This window comes from Aplidium turbinatum, chromosome 17 (genome assembly GCF_918807975.1).
Source record: "Aplidium turbinatum chromosome 17, kaAplTurb1.1, whole genome shotgun sequence".
NCBI classification, from domain to species: domain Eukaryota; kingdom Metazoa; phylum Chordata; class Ascidiacea; order Aplousobranchia; family Polyclinidae; genus Aplidium; species Aplidium turbinatum.
The window spans coordinates 5,163,023-5,184,932 of NC_137488.1; the positions used below are offsets into that span (position 1 = coordinate 5,163,023).

Here is a 21,910-nt window from a genome sequence, read left to right on the forward strand (position 1 = left end):
TGTCAGCTGTGCCTGTAATTGCATTTACTGGAAAGTGGAAATATCTATTCACTAGGCTATAGTATATTATGACAAATGTACATGCAATAAATAGGCTAGCCTAACCACAGCTACCTAAATGCTCAGCTTGCCTAATTTCAGACTGGTTAAACTTTTTGGATTGGCAAACAAGAAATAGTGTTTACTGAATGTTGCAAACTTGATTCATAAATGAAAATTGTCTAACTGGCCACATATATATTATTTAAAATTTTAACCTTTTTGCTCGCCAAACAGTTTAAGCTCATGGTCACGGTTTGCACATCTCAGGTTTAACCTAACCTCATGTATATATAATGCACGTCTTACTAGACACTCTACCAATGATTGTTATTTTGTCCCACGTTACGCCTCATCCCGACTCCAGTGCAGCATTAAATATGCCGGAGTGAAAGTCTGGAACTCCTTACCAACGAGCATGCGTAAATTGTCATTTTATTCTTTTAAAAAGCAACACAAATATTCACTCATCGCCAAATATTAGCACGACTAATTTTGTACTACCTTTGTCCTTCATGTTACCGATTGGTTACTAAATATATTTCTCTGTGCAAGACTATCATCTAACACCTTGTCTCAATTTTCGTTATTGAATTATTTATTGTGTTCTCTATCCTATGTCGCTTATTCGTAGTGATCTTTTAGATTACTTAACTAACTGTTATCGCAATTCTAGATCTTCTATTAGAATCTGGGGTACCTGCTTGACTCGAAGACCCATGGTCTCTTCGCAGATTCTCGTTGCTGGGAATTCCTTTTTTATTGCTGTATTTATTGCATTATATTTACCTACAATGAAATAAATCAATCAATCAATATTTGATTATAATAGAATAATCACTGATAAAATCTTTAATTTTAGGTGCTGTTGTTTGTTAACTTACATAGATCTCTTCAAAGTTTTCTTTAACCGCTAATTATAATGAATAGTCCATATGTATCAATAGAAAAGCGAGAGAAAAGAGGTCTGGCCAATTACGGCATCTCTGTGGATAGATTGAAGATGCTGGAGGATTTTGTTGAACTTGTGAAATTCAATTACAATATACTTAATGTTTCCAGCTTGAAATTTTTCAAAGACTGGCTTGTCAATGAGTAAGTTTGTATATACATGTTACAATGGTATTCTTAAGATGTTTGGACATTGCTCTCAACTTTTTTTGACCCAGATCAACACTTCTGTACACTACAAATATTTGGTGCTGGTTTAGGATCGGCCGCCTTGGTTAGTGACGTCACAAAAATCTGTGACGTCATGCAAAAAAACGCAACTACTTTTAGGAAGGGTGCAAAAACGCGGAATAGAAGTAAAAGCGGAATGCCTATTGATTTTTAAATATTTGTAGGCATTATTATTGATCTAGCGCTAACTTAAACTGTTACTATTTTGTACCAATTCTCAGCAATTCATTTTTACAATAAAAATACTTGCTTTATTAACGTAACAACTTTCACGTTTATATGTTATCTACAAAACGAGCAATCGTGGTTCAGTATAAGCCGCCCACAGTTTGCTGTGATCGATGAATACTGCCTCCACCAAACATGCTGTAGCTTTCTCATTTCTGCTTCATCTACCCGAATGGATTAATTTCCAATCTAAAGTAGGCACTATATTTATGTAGCGCTAACTTAAACTTTACTATTTTGTAACAATTCTCAGCAATTCAATTTTAACAATAAAAATACCAAACTAACACAAATTAAAAGAGTATGTCTTGTTTTATTAACCTAACAACTTTCACGTTTATATGTTATCTACAAAACGAACAATCGTTGTTCAAACGTAACCGCTCGACGAAGCTTTTTTCCAATGCATTTTTCAAGGCGATTCGATCGTGGTTCAGTATAAGCCGCCCACAGTTTGCTGTGATCGATGAATACTGCCTCCACCAAACATGCTGTAGCTTTCTCATTTCTGCTCGGATTTGAGAAATTTTACCATCGTTGGAAAGCACGATACTGCATCTATCCGAATTCATTAGTTGCAAGTTTAAAGTAGGCATTATATTGATCTAGCGCTAACTTAAACTTTACTATTTTGTACCAATTCTCAGCAATTCATTTTTTACAATAAAAATACCAAACCAACACAAATTAAAAGAGTATGTCTTGGTTTATTCATATGTTAACTTTCACATTTATATCTAATCCACAAAACGAGCAATCGTTGTTCAAACGTAACCGCTCGACGAAGCTTTTTACCAAAACAATGCAAACACAAAGCGATCAGTTTCGAGTGTTCATTACAAGCCGCCCACAGTTTGATGCGATCGGTGAATAGTGCCTCCACCAAATATGCTGTAGTTTTCTCATTTCTGCTCGGATTTTAACAATTTTACTATCGTTGGATGGCATTATGCTTCATCTACCCGAATGGATTAATTGCCAATCTAAAGTAGGCACTACATTTATGTAGCGCTAAATTAAACTTTATTATTTTGTAACAATTCTCAGCAATTCAATTTTTACAATAAAAATACCAAACCAACACAAATTAAAAGAGTATGTCTTGTTTTATTAACCTAACAACTTTCACGTTTATATGTTATCCACAAAACGAGAAATCGTTGTTCAAACGTAACCGCTCGACGAAGCTTTTTTCCAATGCATTTTTCAAGGCGATTCGATCGTGGTTCAGTATAAGCCGCCCACAGTTTGCTGTGGTCGATGAATACTGCCTCCACCAAACATGCTGTAGCTTTCTCATTTCTGCTCGGATTCTAACAATTTTACTATCGTTGGATGGCATTATGCTTCATCTACTCGAATGGATTAATTGCCAATCTAAAGTAAGCATTACATTTATGTAGCGCTAACTTAAACTTTACTATTTTGTGCCAATTCTCAGCAATTCATTTATTACAATAAAAATACCAAACTAACACAAATTAAAAGAGTATGTCTTGGTTTATTCAAATGTTAACTTTCACATTTATATCTAATCCACAAAACGAGCAATCGTTGTTCAAACGTAACCGCTCGACGAAGCTTTTTACCAAAACAATGCAAACACAAAGCGATCAGTTTCCAGTGTTCATTACAAGCCACCCACAGTTTGCTGTGATCAGTGAATACTGCCTCCACCAAATGTGCTGTAGCTTTCTCATTTCTGCTCGGATTTGAGAAATTTTACCATCGTTGGAATGCACGATACTGCATCTATCCAAATTCATTGGTTGCAAGTTTAAGGTATGCATTATATTGATCTAGCGCTAACTTAAACTTTACTATTTTGTACCAACTCTCAGCAATTCATTTTTTACAATAAAAATACCAAACCAACACAAATTAAAAGAGTATGTCTTGGTTTATTCATATTTTAACTTTCACATTTATATCTAATCCACAAAACGAGCAATCGTTGTTCAAACGTAACCGCTCGACGAAGCTTTTTACCAAAACAATGCAAACACAAAGCGATCAGTTTCCAGTGTTCATTACAAGCCGCCCACAGTTTGCTGTGATCAGTGAATACTGCTTCCACCAAATGTGCTGTAGCTTTCTCATTTCTGCTCGGATTTGAGAAATTTTACCATCGTTGGAATGCACGATACTGCATCTATCCAAATTCATTGGTTGCAAGTTTAAAGTATGCATTATATTGATCTAGCGCTAACTTAAACTTTACTATTTTGTACCAATTCTCAGCAATTCATTTTTCACAATAAAAATACCAAACCAACACAAATTAAAAGAGTATGTCTTGGTTTATTCATATGTTAACTTTCACATTTATATCTAATCCACAAAACGAGCAATCGTTGTTCAAACGTAACCGCTCGACGAAGCTTTTTTCCAATGCATTTTTCAAGGCGATTCGATCGTGGTCCAGTATAAGCCGCCCACAGTTTGATGTGATCGGTGAATAGTGCCTCCACCAAATTTGCTGTAGCTTTCTCATTTCTGCTCGGATTCTAACAATTTTACTATCGTTGGATGGCATTATGCTTCATCTATACGAATCAGTTAACCCTAATTCACAAATAAACACTGGAGCCATTAACTGATGGTTTAAACTTTACTATTTTGACCAATTCTCAGCAATTCATTTTTTACAATAAAAATACCAAACCAACACAAATTAAAAGAGTATGTCTTGCTTTGAGATGATTTGAGGGTCCCGCAACCCTTCCGAGAGGTCCTGGAAATTGAAGAAACTAAGTCGTATATTTATACAAAGCGCGTTTTTGTTAGAAGTGCCTTGATTAGGGGCCCGCGAATCTCATGGGCACCGAGCAGGTGCTCCGAGAGGGGGAGGGAAGTCGGGCAACTTTCTCCCCTAGCAAAGCACTGTAAAGGAAAAACGAGTAGTTTTTCGTTTATTTAAGTTTGAGGGGGTCCCATTTTTGCCACAAAAACAATAGTGTACCAACTTAAAAAATTAACAAATTTTTGGATGAAATAGGCAGTTCCAAACATTTTTCGATCATAGATAGATGCTACTTCAGATGTTTCTCATCAAGAACAAATCATTCCGTAAAATGGGTTGACATTGGCCATCAAGGGCGACTTTATACCAAACAAAAAAAAGGTTACTGGTTAACTTGAGCAACTTAAAATATTTCTGCAATATTTTGGTCATTTGCATAGGTTTGTAAATATCCTCTTTTGTGTGTTTTCAGAATTTTTTAGGAAAAATGTGAATTCAGTTGTTCACTCTGGAGGATCCAATATGGCCGCCAAATAACACCAAAAAATAACTTTGCAAACTTTTACCTGGCACGCCAGTGTCTGACCATACTGGGTATGCCAAGCATTGACAGAACGTAGGTCTTAGCTCTAGGTTCAGTATTAATTATGTAATTTGGCTGCTGAGCATTTGCTTCTTTCACCTAGGTGGCTATAGTCACCCCTTGACATGTAGAAAATATGGTGTGACTTTGGCCACTTTTGTATGATGTTAATCCACTTTTTGTCGTTTATTACAGGATTTTAGTTGTGTTAGTGATCCATTTTCATCAATTTTGGCTTGATGGAGTGCAGATTAATATTTCAAAAATTGACATGCCTATAGGAAATACAAACGGAAACCAGGTGCTAGGCCATATATTAGTGGTACATTTTCGTTCGATTAACTTGATATTTGATACGTAATCACGAGTGCTGATTGTTGAAAGTATTTTAAAAACTCTGAAAGGGGCCAGTGACACCCCTTTTTGGGGTTGGCAATGAGCATGTCTTGAAAAAAGATTACTGCTTATAGTTTTTTTAAAACACTGGAGTGAAAACCACTTATAGTTTTTTTTTTTTTTTCTAACTCTACGCATGGACCAAATGACTTCAAACTTGGTAACATGTAAGGGCTCTTGATAGCCCTCAATATGGGTTAATTAAAGTTTTCTCCCAGAACCATTGTAAAACTAAAGTAAGCGGTGTCTCATAACTGGACCAAAGTCACCCCATTCTACTTCTCGTATTAAGACAGGCGATGTTAAACTGCTTCAAGACGTAAAATTTGATGCTGTTAAGACTACTGATTTCTGCATCATTAACGGGTTTCTATTGTTTAATCTTGAAAAGTGGTGCTGCTGCGTTTGGCTAAATGTGTAGCCTACTATTTTTGCTTGACCAACTATTATTGTTAAAATCTGAGCAGAAATGAGAAAGCTACAGCATATTTGGTGGAGGCAGTGTTCATCGATCACATGAAACTGTGGGCGGCTTATACTGAACCACGATCGAATCGCCTTGAAAAATGCATTGGAAAAAAGCTTCGTCGAGCGGTTACGTTTGAACAACGATTGCTCGTTTTGTAGATAACATATAAACGTGAAAGTTGTTAGGGTAATAAAACAAGACATACTCTTTTAATTTGTGTTGGTTTAGTATTTTTATTGTAAAAATTGAATTGCTGAGAATTGGTACAAAATAGTAAAGTTTAAGTTAGCGCTACATAAATATAATGCCTACTGTAGATTGGCAATTAATCCATTCGGGTAGATGAAACATAATGCCATCCAACGATAGTAAAATTGTTAAAATCCGAGCAGAAATGAGAAAGCTACAGCATATTTGGTGGAGGCACTATTCACCGATCGCATCAAACTGTGGGCGGCTTGTAATGAACACTCGAAACTGATCGCTTTGTGTTTGCATTGTTTTGGTAAAAAGCTTCGTCGAGCGGTTACGTTTGAACAACGATTGCTCGTTTTGTAGATTAAATATAAATGTGAAAGTTAACATATGAATAAACCAAGACATACTCTTTTAATTTGTGTTGGTTTGGTATTTTTATTGTAAAAAATGAATTGCTGAGAATTGGTACAAAATAGTAAAGTTTAAGTTAGCGCTAGATCAATATAATGCATACTTTAAACTTGCAACTAATAAATTTGGATAGATGCAGTATCGTGCATTCCAACGATGGTAAAATTTCTCAAATCCGAGCAGAAATGAGAAAGCTACAGCACATTTGGTGGAGGCAGTATTCACTGATCACAGCAAACTGTGGGCGGCTTGTAATGAACACTGGAAACTGATCGCTTTGTGTTTGCATTGTTTTGGTAAAAAGCTTCGTCGAGCGGTTACGTTTGAACAACGATTGCTCGTTTTGTGGATTAGATATAAATGTGAAAATTAACATTTGAATAAACCAAGACATACTCTTTTAATTTGTGTTGGTTTGGTATTTTTATTGTAAAAAATGAATTGCTGAGAATTGGTACAAAATAGTAAAGTTTAAACCATCAGTTAATGGCTCCAGTGTTTATTTGTGAATTAGGATTAACTGATTCGTATAGATGAAGCATAATGCCATCCAACGATAGTAAAATTGTTAGAATCCGAGCAGAAATGAGAAAGCTACAGCATGTTTGGTGGAGGCACTATTCACCGATCACATCAAACTGTGGGCGGCTTATACTGGACCACGATCGAATCGTCTTGAAAAATGCATTGGAAAAAAGCTTCGTCGAGCGGTTACGTTTGAACAACGATTGCTCGTTTTGTGGATTAGATATAAATGTGAAAGTTAACATTTGAATAAACCAAGACATACTCTTTTAATTTGTGTTGGTTTGGTATTTTTATTGTAAAAAATGAATTGCTGAGAATTGGTACAAAATAGTAAAGTTTAAGTTAGCGCTAGATCAATATAATGCATACTTTAAACTTGCAACCAATGAATTTGGATAGATGCAGTATCGTGCATTCCAACGATGGTAAAATTTCTCAAATCCGAGCAGAAATGAGAAAGCTACAGCACATTTGGTGGAGGCAGTATTCACTGATCACAGCAAACTGTGGGCGGCTTGTAATGAACACTGGAAACTGATCGCTTTGTGTTTGCATTGTTTTGGTAAAAAGCTTCGTCGAGCGGTTACGTTTGAACAACGATTGCTCGTTTTGTGGATTAGATATAAATGTGAAAGTTAAAATTTGAATAAACCAAGACATACTCTTTTAATTTGTGTTAGTTTGGTATTTTTATTGTAATAAATGAATTGCTGAGAATTGGTACAAAATAGTAAAGTTTAAGTTAGCGCCACATAAATATAATGCCTACTGTAGATTGGCAATTAATCCATTCGGGTAGATGAAGCATAATGCCATCCAACGATAGTAAAATTGTTAAAATCCGAGCAGAAATGAGAAAGCTACAGCATATTTGGTGGAGGCACTATTCACCGATCGCATCAAACTGTGGGCGGCTTGTAATGAACACTCGAAACTGATCGCTTTGTGTTTGCATTGTTTTGGTAAAAAGCTTCGTCGAGCGGTTACGTTTGAACAACGATTGCTCGTTTTGTGGATTAGATATAAATGTGAAAGTTAACATTTGAATAAACCAAGACATACTCTTTTAATTTGTGTTGGTTTGGTATTTTTATTGTAAAAAATGAATTGCTGAGAATTGGTACAAAATAGTAAAGTTTAAACCATCAGTTAATGGCTCCAGTGTTTATTTGTGAATTAGGATTAACTGATTCGTATAGATGAAGCATAATGCCATCCAACGATAGTAAAATTGTTAGAATCCGAGCAGAAATGAGAAAGCTACAGCATGTTTGGTGGAGGCACTATTCACCGATCACATCAAACTGTGGGCGGCTTATACTGGACCACGATCGAATCGTCTTGAAAAATGCATTGGAAAAAAGCTTCGTCGAGCGGTTACGTTTGAACAACGATTGCTCGTTTTGTGGATTAGATATAAATGTGAAAGTTAACATTTGAATAAACCAAGACATACTCTTTTAATTTGTGTTGGTTTGGTATTTTTATTGTAAAAAATGAATTGCTGAGAATTGGTACAAAATAGTAAAGTTTAAGTTAGCGCTAGATCAATATAGTGCATACTTTAAACTTGCAACCAATGAATTTGGATAGATGCAGTATCGTGCATTCCAACGATGGTAAAATTTCTCAAATCCGAGCAGAAATGAGAAAGCTACAGCACATTTGGTGGAGGCAGTATTCACTGATCACAGCAAACTGTGGGTGGCTTGTAATGAACACTGGAAACTGATCGCTTTGTGTTTGCATTGTTTTGGTAAAAAGCTTCGTCGAGCGGTTACGTTTGAACAACGATTGCTCGTTTTATGGATTAGATATAAATGTGAAAGTTAACATTTGAATAAACCAAGACATACTCTTTTAATTTGTGTTGGTTTGGTATTTTTATTGTAATAAATGAATTGCTGAGAATTGGTACAAAATAGTAAAGTTTAAGTTAGCGCCACATAAATATAATGCCTACTGTAGATTGGCAATTAATCCATTCGGGTAGATGAAGCATAATGCCATCCAACGATAGTAAAATTGTTAAAATCCGAGCAGAAATGAGAAAGCTACAGCATATTTGGTGGAGGCACTATTCACCGATCGCATCAAACTGTGGGCGGCTTGTAATGAACACTCGAAACTGATCGCTTTGTGTTTGCATTGTTTTGGTAAAAAGCTTCGTCGAGCGGTTACGTTTGAACAACGATTGCTCGTTTTGTGGATTAGATATAAATGTGAAAGTTAACATTTGAATAAACCAAGACATACTCTTTTAATTTGTGTTGGTTTGGTATTTTTATTGTAAAAAATGAATTGCTGAGAATTGGTACAAAATAGTAAAGTTTAAACCATCAGTTAATGGCTCCAGTGTTTATTTGTGAATTAGGATTAACTGATTCGTATAGATGAAGCATAATGCCATCCAACGATAGTAAAATTGTTAGAATCCGAGCAGAAATGAGAAAGCTACAGCATGTTTGGTGGAGGCACTATTCACCGATCACATCAAACTGTGGGCGGCTTATACTGGACCACGATCGAATCGTCTTGAAAAATGCATTGGAAAAAAGCTTCGTCGAGCGGTTACGTTTGAACAACGATTGCTCGTTTTGTGGATTAGATATAAATGTGAAAGTTAACATTTGAATAAACCAAGACATACTCTTTTAATTTGTGTTGGTTTGGTATTTTTATTGTAAAAAATGAATTGCTGAGAATTGGTACAAAATAGTAAAGTTTAAGTTAGCGCTAGATCAATATAGTGCATACTTTAAACTTGCAACCAATGAATTTGGATAGATGCAGTATCGTGCATTCCAACGATGGTAAAATTTCTCAAATCCGAGCAGAAATGAGAAAGCTACAGCACATTTGGTGGAGGCAGTATTCACTGATCACAGCAAACTGTGGGTGGCTTGTAATGAACACTGGAAACTGATCGCTTTGTGTTTGCATTGTTTTGGTAAAAAGCTTCGTCGAGCGGTTACGTTTGAACAACGATTGCTCGTTTTATGGATTAGATATAAATGTGAAAGTTAACATTTGAATAAACCAAGACATACTCTTTTAATTTGTGTTGGTTTGGTATTTTTATTGTAATAAATGAATTGCTGAGAATTGGTACAAAATAGTAAAGTTTAAGTTAGCGCTACATAAATGTAATGCCTACTTTAGATTGGCAATTAATCCATTCGAGTAGATGAAGCATAATGCCATCCAACGATAGTAAAATTGTTAGAATCCGAGCAGAAATGAGAAAGCTACAGCATATTTGGTGCAGGCAGTATTCATCGACCACAGCAAACTGTGGGCGGCTTATACTGAACCACGATCGAATCGCCTTGAAAAATCCATTGGAAAAAAGCTTCGTCGAGCGGTTACGTTTGAACAACGATTTCTCGTTTTGTAGATAACATATAAACGTGAAAGTTGTTAGGTTAATAAAACAAGACATACTCTTTTAATTTCTGTTGGTTTGGTATTTTTATTGTAAAAATTGAATTGCTGAGAATTGGTACAAAATAGTAAAGTTTAAGTTAGCGCTACATAAATATAGTGCCTACTTTAGATTGGCAATTAATCCATTCGGGTAGATGAAGCATAATGCCATCCAACGATAGTAAAATTGTTAAAATCCGAGCAGAAATGAGAAAGCTACAGCATATTTGGTGGAGGCAGTATTCATCGATCACAGCAAACTGTGGGCGGCTTATACTGAACCACGATTGCTCGTTTTGTAGATAACATTGCTCGTTTTGTAGATGACATATAAACGTGAAAGTTGGTACGTTAATAAAGCAAGTATTTTTATTGTAAAAATGAATTGCTGAGAATTGGTACAAAATAGTAACAGTTTAAGTTAGCGCTAGATCAATAATAATGCCTACAAATATTTAAAAATCAATAGGCATTCCGCTTTTACTTCTATTCCGCGTTTTTGCACCCTTCCTAAAAGTAGTTGCGTTTTTTTGCATGACGTCACAGATTTTTGTGACGTCACTAACCAAGGCGGCCGATCCTAAACCAGCACCAAATATTTTACGCCCCACTAGAGGGTCTGCTACTATTCGGTGAGTCCGATTCGGTGAGTCTGATTCGGTGAGTTCCTAACCTCTAACCCCTAACCATAGGCGCCTAACTATTTTTTTGGCCGTGGGGGCGAAAGCGTGTTTCATCAGCAGCAACGTAAATTCAGCGAAATGTCACGCAGATGGGTGACGTAATTACACATGTCGTCACACTAGGATTGCTTTTATTGCCACACTTGGAGTTATCGCTACGTTCGACCTACCGTTAATTATTATAAACAAAACTCGACCAAAACACATGCTATGCGTCTGCGTTGGCTAGCGGTTGATGGACTGCGACTCTTTAAGCTAAGCACAACATAAAGTTTAGCAACGAACTAGATTTATTAGCATGAAACAAGAGACGAAAAGGTTTACTAAAAGGTACGGAATGGCCCGTTTCGGTGAGTCCAATTCGGTGAGTCCGATTCCCTATTCAGTGATTTTTTGAATTTTTTTTTAAAAGTATCGGGTACCGTAGCAGGCCTCGAAATTCGTGTTTGTTGACGGCGGACAAACGTGTCCGGTCTGAGCAGCTATCTCGGCGGACAAATTAAGTCTTACGGCGGACACACCAGTTTTAACGTCGATCGTCATACTTAATCCCTTTATCTTGATAAGTCTTCGCCATTTGAGAACCATAGCTACGGTTTAGGCTTTTTAAAATTTCAGCAAAGTGTCTGAAAGGCTTTCATCAGATCAACGACGTGCGCTTGACGTTGTGTAGCTACTAAATATGATGATGATGATAATATGATGATTGTTAAAAATTTAAATTCTATGGACTTTTTGTGTCTGATGCAAATAAATAATAAAAAAATAATCCGCCGCATAACTGATTAACTTCCACCGAACGAGGTCGTGTGGCTTCTTGCGTCACAATGCTCTGGGCACGAGTGGGAAAACTTCTACACTAACGCGTAACGCTACTATTTTCTGATGTGCAAAGTTTCACTAGGCTTTTTTCTTTAGGTTTATTTTTGCGTGTCATGTGAGCGAAAGTGACGAAAAGAATAAACAAAACATTAGAAAAAGCACATTTATTTTTTCCCCTCTCCGTGATGCGGTCGCCTCTCCAAAATAGTATCAGTATTCCACGAGACCACGGCAGGCTCGGAGTTATAATCAGCGCAGTCAAGGCCATTCAAACATATGCGCATGATTAGAGCTTCAATAACATCGATCTTCAAAGACGTGCGCCAATCTCCACGAGATCACTGCTTGTCGTTAAGATACGTGATACCGAGATCTATTCCGTGTCTTTTCTCCAGACCGGCTAGTTGAGGGAAAAGCGTAAATGCGAGCTCTTCTTTAGCGATAAAATATGCGATTTCAAACAGCCTCTTAATTTTGATTTTTTTTGTTGTCACTCATATTGTCGATGGCCTTGATGACCGGAAATTGATGGCTTGGGGTAAACGATGTGTTGTGAATTTTGACAGAGCTAATCCTTACATTCGTTGTTCCTTTAATATATGCATCTATCACCACTAAAATTCCTAGTAGTAGGTTCATCGCCCTCATTCTCACTTTCAGAAATTTCCCTGGGCCTCTTCTTTCTTACTGTAATACCAAAACTTAAGTTTTGCGGCATCTTGCTGTAGTAGCCTATACTCTTATAATCTAACTTTGTAACCAACCTTGCATTATCAATATTACTCGGAGATCAAAGCCAGACATTGTGACATAAGACTTGAACTAAGTTGCGCGTGATTAGTGTAGAAGTACCGGTACTCCCATCAATTCTTAGCTAAGAATTCACCTCTGTTACGCTGATTCAATGTCATCAATCGTTGAAGCAACGTAAATTTCGAAAGTTTTTCTGCTTGAATGGAAGGTAAGAGATACAGTATTAACTTTTTCTAGATGCGCGCTTGGAATGCGATAATTTCGCATTCCCAGCGCAAATTATATTCTTGCAACAGTTGTTCGTGCTATGCAATGACGATTTGTATCGCCAGTTTCTGCGATATTTCTCGGCGGACAAATATGACCGATCTAGAGGGTACTTCCCGCGGACATCACATGCTGTGACGGCGGACATGTTCGCCGTGAATTTCGAGGCCTGCCGTAGCCTAATTATCATTGTCGTTTTAGGGTTAGAGGTTAAGGTTAGGGGTTAGGAACTCACCGAATCGGACTCACCGAATAGTAGCAGACCCAAAAGGTATACTGTAAATGGAATGAAAATACTAACTTGATCATACGCTTGAAAATATACCTGTTGAAAGTAAAATCATTCATGTTTACATCAATTTAACAGCGAACAGCACGTCACCTTGAATAAATTTAAAAGTTTCTGACATCCGTAAACAGCCCTTGAAAAATAGTTACGGAGAGACGTTTGATTAAGTTTTCGACTTGACATTGCTCCCTTTTTACTACAATATTGCAACTTATCGCTGACCAGCTTTCAAGTTTCAATTGGCTGTAATACGCCCGTTTTCGTGTTGCAGATGAAACAAAATATGCGCATATTACCCGCCTTTGATCGGGTTTCTATGGCAACGGTCGTGTGTGCGCCATGCAGTTTGCGCGAGTCCGTTGTTGTGTTGATTATGCCGCGTGTGCGCAATGCGGTTTGTACCAGCCCTTGTTATGTTGGTTAGTGGTTACCTCGGGCCGAGACTTCAAGTTCATTTTCACAGCAAGCGATTCACTGCCGCGACAATTCTCTGCAGAGGTTTCGACTTTCGAAAGCGACATCGGGTCTGTTTGCAAGCGCATTAAGCTAAACGCACGCTGCGTCAACGTAGCAAATTATGTTGTTTTTGTGTGCATTCAACAATCAACATTTGATGACATTGAATCGACGCAAAATGGTAGATTTTTGCTATGTCTCAGGCAGCAAAATCAGCCATTTTTACATTGATTTAACGTCTGCAGACGTTAAATCAATGTGAAAATGACAGATTTTTTTTGTCTGGGTGGGATTGTAGCATCGCTACTCGTTCTAGTGATTATTTATCGCGAAGCTGTTGCGGTTTGCATTTAAAAATGTTTTCCTGTTACCGATCGCTAGTTCATCTATTGTTTTATGTATCAATGCAGCATAAAAAGTTGCTCCCACGCAGAAATATGCGTGGGAGCCTGGCCCCCACGGCTTAGGCGCCTATGCCCCTAACTCTAAAGCGGCAATGATAATTAGGCTACGGTACCCGATAATTTTAAAGTTTAAAAATAAAATTGAAAAAATCATCGAATAGGGATCGGACTCACCATTCCGCCACTAGAACCACTAGCTTACATAATGCAAGGTTTGGTAGTTATACTGAGTCAATGTCTTGCAAACGAGCACCCCCGTCGACTGAAATCAAGACACCCATTCGTGCCAGCCGTTCAACTTCTTATCAACGAAGCTGATGTACAAGACATCTCTGCGGCTGCTTGGGCGGACCATAAATGGAGTTCTGAATGGAAGTCAACCGCCACCAGACTCTATTCGTTCATCCCCGACGCCGACACACGCCCCATCGGTCTAAAACTACCAAGACAGGCATGGGTGCGCCTCAACCGTCTCCGTACGGGCGTCGGGCTTTTCCGCTCAGCCATGCACCAATGGGGAATGGCCTCTTCCTCCTCCTGTGAATGTGGTGCCGAGGAACAGACCGCAGACCACATCATCAATGACTGCTTCATCTTCAAGCCACCTAACGGAGTGGAAGGTCTGCGCGTCATGGATGATGTAACCAAAGACTGACTGCTCTCTAGTAGCCTTCCAGTGTAGTCCGGGAACATCGTGAATCTGGGGTGGTAAAAGAATAGACCCTCGGCCCCAGACGCTCTCACGATGACGAATGTCTTGCTTGCTGTGTAATTGTAATATTATCTGCTCCTGTTTTGCGAGATTATGTTGATAACAGTGGTTATGGTTATTGCTATTGGTGGGAAGTTTGCGGTTGATGGTAGTTATAATAATAGCATATGAGATGTTGCAAAGCAGAGTGCTTACTGCTTATTCATCTTTCAATTATATATAATATATATTATATTATATATATATACATAGAAAAGACTGTGTGCAATGTCTGCGGTTAGAAAATAACTAAAAATATTAGAAATAGAACTTGCTTCTTAACAAAACACAACATATATATATATAACAATTAGAAACATTGTGGGGTATACACAATATCTCGGTTTTGGAAATTGAATTGTTTTATCTATTGAAGATTTAAACAAAATTACACTTGGTGAAGCAACCACATACTCAGGGAGACGGTTCCATTCATTAATTACACAAGTAAAAAAGTTACCAAATTTTGTAGACTTGGGCCTTGGCTTTTCCAGCTTAAGGCTGTGTCCTTTTGTAGCGATATTTTTTAGTTCCAGTGAGAATAAATTCTTGACATCGACGTCATACAAACCATGCATATTGCATATAATATATTTGAATGTTTCAATGAGGTCACCTCAGAGTTTTCTGTATTCAATGGTGGCAGACCAAGTTTTTGCAGCCTTTCTGGATAGGTTTAAAACTCTCAAAATCCATGTATACACAAGTTTTGTGGCTCTTTGTTGAACTGCTTCTATTTTTGCAATTTGATATTTGGAGCTTGGCCTCCAGATGGTATTATATTCCAGTATAGTTCTTACTAAGATTTGTGCAGTATGAGGAAGAAGTCTCAAAGCAAGAAGAAGTATGAGAAACACATTTACACCCAGAAAAGTGAAGTTTTTTTTTATGGTACCAACGATACGATTTGTCTTAGATACCATCTTGTCAATGTGAGGTGAAAAGGATCGGTACACGACAACTGGGCGAGACAAAGTGGGCGATACCCACTTGGGCGAGACCAGGTGGGCGACGAGACAAGTGGGCGACGGACCAGGTGGGCGACGAGTCAAGTGGGCGACGAGCCAAGTGGGCGACGAGCCAAGTGGGCGACGGACCAAGTGGGCGACGGACCAAGTGGGCGACGAGCCAAGTGGGCGACGGCCAAAGTGGGCGACGGAAGCGAAACTGTCACATATCTCACCAAAATGGTAACGCCACCCATTGATGAGAACTACACACCACATTCCGAGCTACTTCTCTAGTCAACTTAGTGGAAGCTTGTCAGAGTTTTAAAATGTTTTATGAAAACGCCTTGGGTAGATTTCAAGTTTCATGTGATGCGTACAATTTTTATCACATCTGGTGTAACAAAACTGCCATAACATGAGACAAAATCAAAAAAAATTACCTTTTTGACACAATACTTTTCCTTTGTCCAGTAATCCAAGTACAAGTATTTTCAAAGCACTTATTTTGATGGCTTTAAACGTTGTCTATTTTCTTTGTGGATGTCAGTAGCAAAGTTACTGCCAGAGCTGCGATTTTTGCCTTTTTTGGCGGCAATGCCGCTCGACACCTGGCATCAAAGATTTCGACCCTTTTTGCACACTTTTCGTACACTTTTCGCACATTTTGCCGCTGTGTGCCACACGTTTCGTGCTATTCGACACAGTGGGTTTCTTTTATAGATAAAATAACCGAAATAGGCTACTTTTAGTTGTCAACGTCATTGCCAGTTTGTATTTCGCCGTATGAGCCAATTAACATAATTGACTCTATGGGATACTTATTACGCAAGTGTTTTGCATCTAGAAAATAGCCTATTCGTTGGCATCAGGGACCTGGTTGGCATGTGCAGCCTACCGATTTCACTGACGAAACCATTGTAGCGATAAGTACTTGACTGTCTGTTTCCAAATGGTTGACATTTCTATCTTCAAAAAAAGAGTACCGGATCTATCCGGTCTAAAGTCATACAGAGGCAGCAAAATCAAGATCTAGCAGCAAGCATGCCCTGGCATTAATGTTTGTCTTGTTACTAATGTTCGTTCCTTTCACTGTTATATTAATTAATTTGTTCAATTGTGTTACTTTATGTGATTTGATTTATTTTGTTGCAATGTTGTACGAAAAGGCTTGTTTGCCATCTCGGCACACCTTAAACGCTGTAACATTACGCCGTTGTTTCGTATTATCGTAGTATTGTTCCATTTTATTTTCACAGTTTATTTTTCGCTTTTTCTTCGCTGTGTTTCTTGGTAACTTGCAGACTTCGCTCTTAACTGTGTTTGCGTGCTGGTACGTGCATAACCATTACGTACTAAGCAAGACTAAAAAGATGCCAAAAATCTCCATCACGCAGTAGATTACGCTAGCGGTATAGTCTAAGAAGGGCTTATTCTTTTGCGATCCTCAGTTTCACTTTTATAACAGTTCTCTTCCTGGAGCAAAACAAATAATATACACATCCGGTAGGTATATACATAACTTAGCGCTTGATGCTCCTTTGCAATCACTCAACCAGCGTGCAATCAAAAACTTAAGTAAGTAACTCTGACGTACATCCACACAACTTGTACGGTACTGTAATTCGCGGCCAAACGCTTGTCTGACTCTTGTGACATCATATTCCTATTCGATAAACAAATGCAGAATTTTTGGTCTCGACAAGAAAGAAAAAATCGCAGCCCTGGTTGCAGCTATGAGCTATTTAAAGATTCTTCATCAATGACTAAATCTTTTTCCTATATTTTACTGCAGCTTGAATGCGCAAATTCCAAAATCTCGCTTCAATCGCCCAGTTCCGAAGCCAGAGGACAACCAATACAGAAAAGAGTTTGCTAAAGCTGCAAGAAAGGGTCGAGGTGAATCAGAATCTGAACCCTCTGGCTCAGAAAGTGAATGTGATGATTATGAAGACAAAATCACTCACACACATGATCCAGATTTCAAACAGAGGAAGGAATTTGAAGATGTTGAAGAAGGAAAGGGTAATGATGTAAAACCTGATTGTGATAGGCAAAGTACAAGCAAGCAAAGTCGACCTGAAGAAAACAAAGCAACAGAACCGTCTACAAAACAAAGTGCTTCGAAAGATATAAAGGAAAGTGAAAGCTCTTCCAACAAGGAGAGTTTTGTTGAAGAAGGGAAGACTGACAAAATAGATAAAGAAGTTGCACATAATAATAACAACAATGATGACAATAAAAAAGTTAGCGATGGTGAGTGGAATTAACAATATCCTTTATCAATAAATTTAATATACCGGTACTATAAATGCTGTTTTTGAAAGTATTTATGACTTCAGAAATTATAACTTTGTACAGTATAAAGGTAAAGTGTTCCATTTGTTAATCAATTGATTTGAAAATGAATGTCTCAGTTAGAGGATTTGTTTGATGATGCTCCTTGACTTGTTGTTTTCTCTTTGTGGTGGATTGCTTCTTTGATTGAAAAATTGATTCATGTTTTTAATTAAATCGCCTCTTTCTCACGTCTGATTGCATAACTGGATAGTGGATATTTCCAGAGGTTAATTCATCAGTGTTAATATGCTTCTGAAATTTAATAATTCAGTGAACCTGTTTTGAAGTCTTTCCATTTTGTCGATGTAAACTTTTGAAACTGGGTTCGTAGCCACTTTTCAATGGTACAACCTATCAGGATTTTCGGATACCAGACTTTTTGAATTTGATTTCAAAACTGTTAAATTTGAAAAATAGCCTGTAGTGTATAGTGTATGTTTCACACCCATAAGTTGTGCTCATAGCCACTGGCCTAGGTGCACAACTGCACATAGCATTGTCTTTAGCTTCAAGTTGGGCAACATTTGTTAATGAACATTTCTTATAAAAATTGAAATTTTGTACTTTATAAAACCATGCTTTCAACTCTATACTTGCTTTGAAACCAAGCAACTCAGGTTTCAGATTCTGTGGGCTTCCATCACATGGTCAAATTGTCACACTAAAAGTTTGAACACGTTGTCATATTCAAGCAGAAGATCAAAACTCGTTTGAATTGTGGTACCCGGACATTTTGCCGAAAGGACATTTTGCCGAAAGACATTTTGCCGAAAGACATTTTGCCGAAAGACATTTTGCCGAAAGGACATTTTGCCGAAAGCCATTTTGCTAAATGGACATTTTTCCGAAACTCATTTTTGGGTTATATGTATCAATATTCTCCACAATGACTTTTAGTCTATCGTTCACAACCTTAGTCCTTTCGGCAATTTGTCCATCGGCAAAATGTCTTTCGGCAAAATCTCCTTTCGGCAAAATGTCCTTTCGGCAAAATGTCTTTCGGCAAAATGTCTTTCGGCAAAATGTCCTTTCGGCAAAATGTCCGTGCACGTGAATTGTTTCCAACAGCTTGGTGATTTGAATGACGGTAATAACCTGTCATTTTTACACAAAACAAAATACTCGACAGTATCAACAAGGCGAAGCAAATATTTCAACTAGGCCCCACATGGCCCTCTGGTTGAACATAGTGTATCGTCATTTGAACGGTCATTACTTTGTCAAATAATATTTTGTATTGTGATAGATGGTGATCTTGTAGCAGCTACTAATGATTCAACACAGAAAACCGGGAACAATCACGACAAATCTACGAAAGAGGAGCAAACGAAACAAATAGAGGTTCGTTGAAGTCAAAACTCACCCAGGGGTTTTATGATTGAAAGTTTGTAAGGGTGTTGCGGTATTGCCTTTATGCTTACTAAGATTTTGTGTGGTGAGATTATTTGCAATTAATCAAAAAAAATGTGGTTTTTAGGCAATAGTTGGTTGGTTTGAATCTTTATCCTTGTACTGAAAAAGCCTCTGAAAGGTTATTCCTGGCAGTTTCGCATACTTGTAGAATGTAGATGCTTTGAACTCCTGACGCAGGCCCAGTTATCGAGATTGACGGAGTGAAGTTTGTGTTTGTTGAAGTGTTGTTAGTGGTTTGTTTCAACGATTAGGTGCCGCTGAATGGAGAGCAGTCCTTAAAATGGTGGTTTTAATGTGTAAATGTTACAGCAATTCTATCATTATTTTATTTCTATGATTACAAATACTATTTTTTTCTAGAAAGGTACCAGCCTTGGAATAGAAGAACAATGACAGTAATCACTGAAACTGTGGTGAGCCATTCACTCAGGCTGACTTTCCGCGAAAGTAGTTGACACGACGTTTAACTTTATTGAGCCTTTTTAGACTATAGTGATTCTTTGTAGCTTTTCAGGAAATACCTTTCGTTTTTTGTCTGATCAGCGTTTTTGATTCAACTATAGCTTTTAATTTTCTTAATTGTGTATCGATTGTGCTTGTATCTCCATCGTGACAATTTGTAGTTTTCATTAGCGATGCAGCGCAAACGATCAAGTTGCTTGGCCTGTTCTAACGCAAGTGCACTTCCTCCTTTTTATATTTTAAGGCAGTTGCTGACTTGCTACTTATGCTCGTTCAAGTTTGACAAAAATCAGCTCAGCTTGTGACCACTCAAAACATAGATATCGACACACTGCTGTTATTTATGGTTATATTCAATCTCCACTTCAAATAGATTGCGCATCAACGTGATTATCTGTTTCCATGAGTCACTGTTTGTAGCTCGCTCAGTGTCGTCAAATTGAGTTCGGTCTATGCCTGGACGTTGTCATGCCATCGACTTGGTGGTCTGCTTATTTTTCTCTTTCCGTTAACTTTTTCTTCCATGCAGATTTTGCGGTCTCCCTACTGTATTTTGATCTTTTTAGTATGGCCGAACAGATTTAGAGTTTTTGATTTTACTGTTGCTGCAATTGGGTGTTTTGCGGTCTCCCTACTGTATTTTGATCTTTTTAGTATGGCCGAACAGATTTAGAGTTTTTGATTTTACTGTTGCTGCAATTGGGTGTGGCTTCGTTATTGTCAATAGGTCTTCTATTTAATTTAATTTATGATTAAACCCGCTGAATGCTCAGAGCTTCATATCTTACTGTAAATTAAGGTTTGGTCTTGTAAGCTAACAGTGTGACACTTACTGTATATGCAAAAACTCTGTTTAGTAAATGTTTGTATCAATGTATCAACGATTCACTGCAGTCAAGCTCAGAATTTTGTACAGCTTTGTTGTATTATCAAACTCATACCTACGTTCATTTTATTTTTTCAGGTTTTTGAACAGGTTTTACAAATCAAAAAATTGAATAAAATCAAGCTTGTCCAGAATAGGTTCAATTTTGAATTATATGTATTGCAATTTACTTACAGAAGTGCTAGTTTCGTGTTCGTTTAGTGATTTTTTACAGCTGTGAATGTAAATAATTTGTGATTTAATCGGCCACCCCCACTAGTGGGGAACAAACCGACGAAGGATTATGATGATGATGATACATGACTTAAAAAATTTTCCTGTGTTGTTATATAAACCTTTCTTTGCCGGCACTTGATCTGCACTTGGCGTGACTTCTGGAACGAAATAGCTTCAAGATCAAGCGGCGCTAGTTCGACTCTCGGGGTGTGCGCTGGAACAACGCACGTTAACCGTATCTGTTACTGCTTTCTTTTGGCGGCAAGAGTTACTGGCCGAGACCATCAGATCCACGTCTCTCTTATTGCTAATTACTCCATCGGCTTTTATCAAATAACACCAGAAAAAAGTATGCCGTTGGTCAAAAGCCTTATCTATCACTCTATCAATTTATTTCGCAAAATATATTCGTGATTGTGTATTTTAGGTAGAAAAGATGATAAAGACTTGGTTTTTGACCTATTTTCGCCATTTCTTGGTCAAATTTCTCAGTTCACATTTTATTTTGAAAGTCTTCTTGCATTGAACACAGAATTTCATCAATTTTGTTTTTCCGTTTCTGTGCAAACAGTATTCCATGCACTTTTTGCACTACAAAGCAATTTGCGCAAATAACAAATTACCTTCCTAATTATTGTCTGCCAGCAAAAAATGACTCATATCGCGTCAAGGCGTTGGTCAGAGACCTACTCCCTACCCAGAATTTTTAGACAGTTTCAGTCACAGCAATGATCGCAAAAATCTGCAAAATGTGACAAATCAGGCACGATCTCTAGGTAGCCATCAAGCCTTCACCTTTTTCGACAAGGCTAAGCCTTAACGAAATTGTTAAATTATTTGCAAGTAGACTAATATGATTAAAACAGTAGGCTGCACAAAACCGTTACGATGCTAAAAACGGCGTTAACTAAAAAGCCGTTACTTTCCTTGCTAAGTCATAAGAGTGTAGGTACCTTTTCCATGCCACGATTTCTTTTGCTGTAGGTTAGGTGTTACACATGACACATTGCACTTTTAG

General features: G+C 37.6%; 1 protein-coding gene across 1 annotated transcript; it reads left to right on the forward strand.

Moving 5' to 3' along the window:
• Window positions 1–913: 913 nt before the first annotated feature.
• Window positions 914–21,523, forward strand: LOC145786668 (uncharacterized). Its single transcript, XM_082598379.1, has 4 exons — window positions 914–1,134; window positions 17,371–17,831; window positions 19,162–19,256; window positions 19,689–21,523. The coding sequence occupies exons 1-4, from the start codon at window positions 962–964 to the stop codon at window positions 19,719–19,721; spliced, it is 762 nt and encodes a 253-aa protein (XP_082454505.1). The 5' UTR covers window positions 914–961; the 3' UTR covers window positions 19,722–21,523.
• The last annotated feature ends 387 nt before the right edge of the window (window positions 21,524–21,910 follow it).

What these genes read in the sequence shown, in the direction of transcription:
- LOC145786668 (XM_082598379.1), top strand. Translation starts at nt 962, where the DNA reads ATGAATAGTCCATATGTATCAATAGAAAAGCGAGAGAAAAGAGGTCTG. An exon ending in AAAGACTGGCTTGTCAATGA is followed by an intron (nt 1,135 to 17,370) that starts GTAAGTTTGTAT and finishes ATTTTACTGCAG; the next exon opens with CTTGAATGCGCAAATTCCAA. An exon ending in CAATAAAAAAGTTAGCGATG is followed by an intron (nt 17,832 to 19,161) that starts GTGAGTGGAATT and finishes GTATTGTGATAG; the next exon opens with ATGGTGATCTTGTAGCAGCT.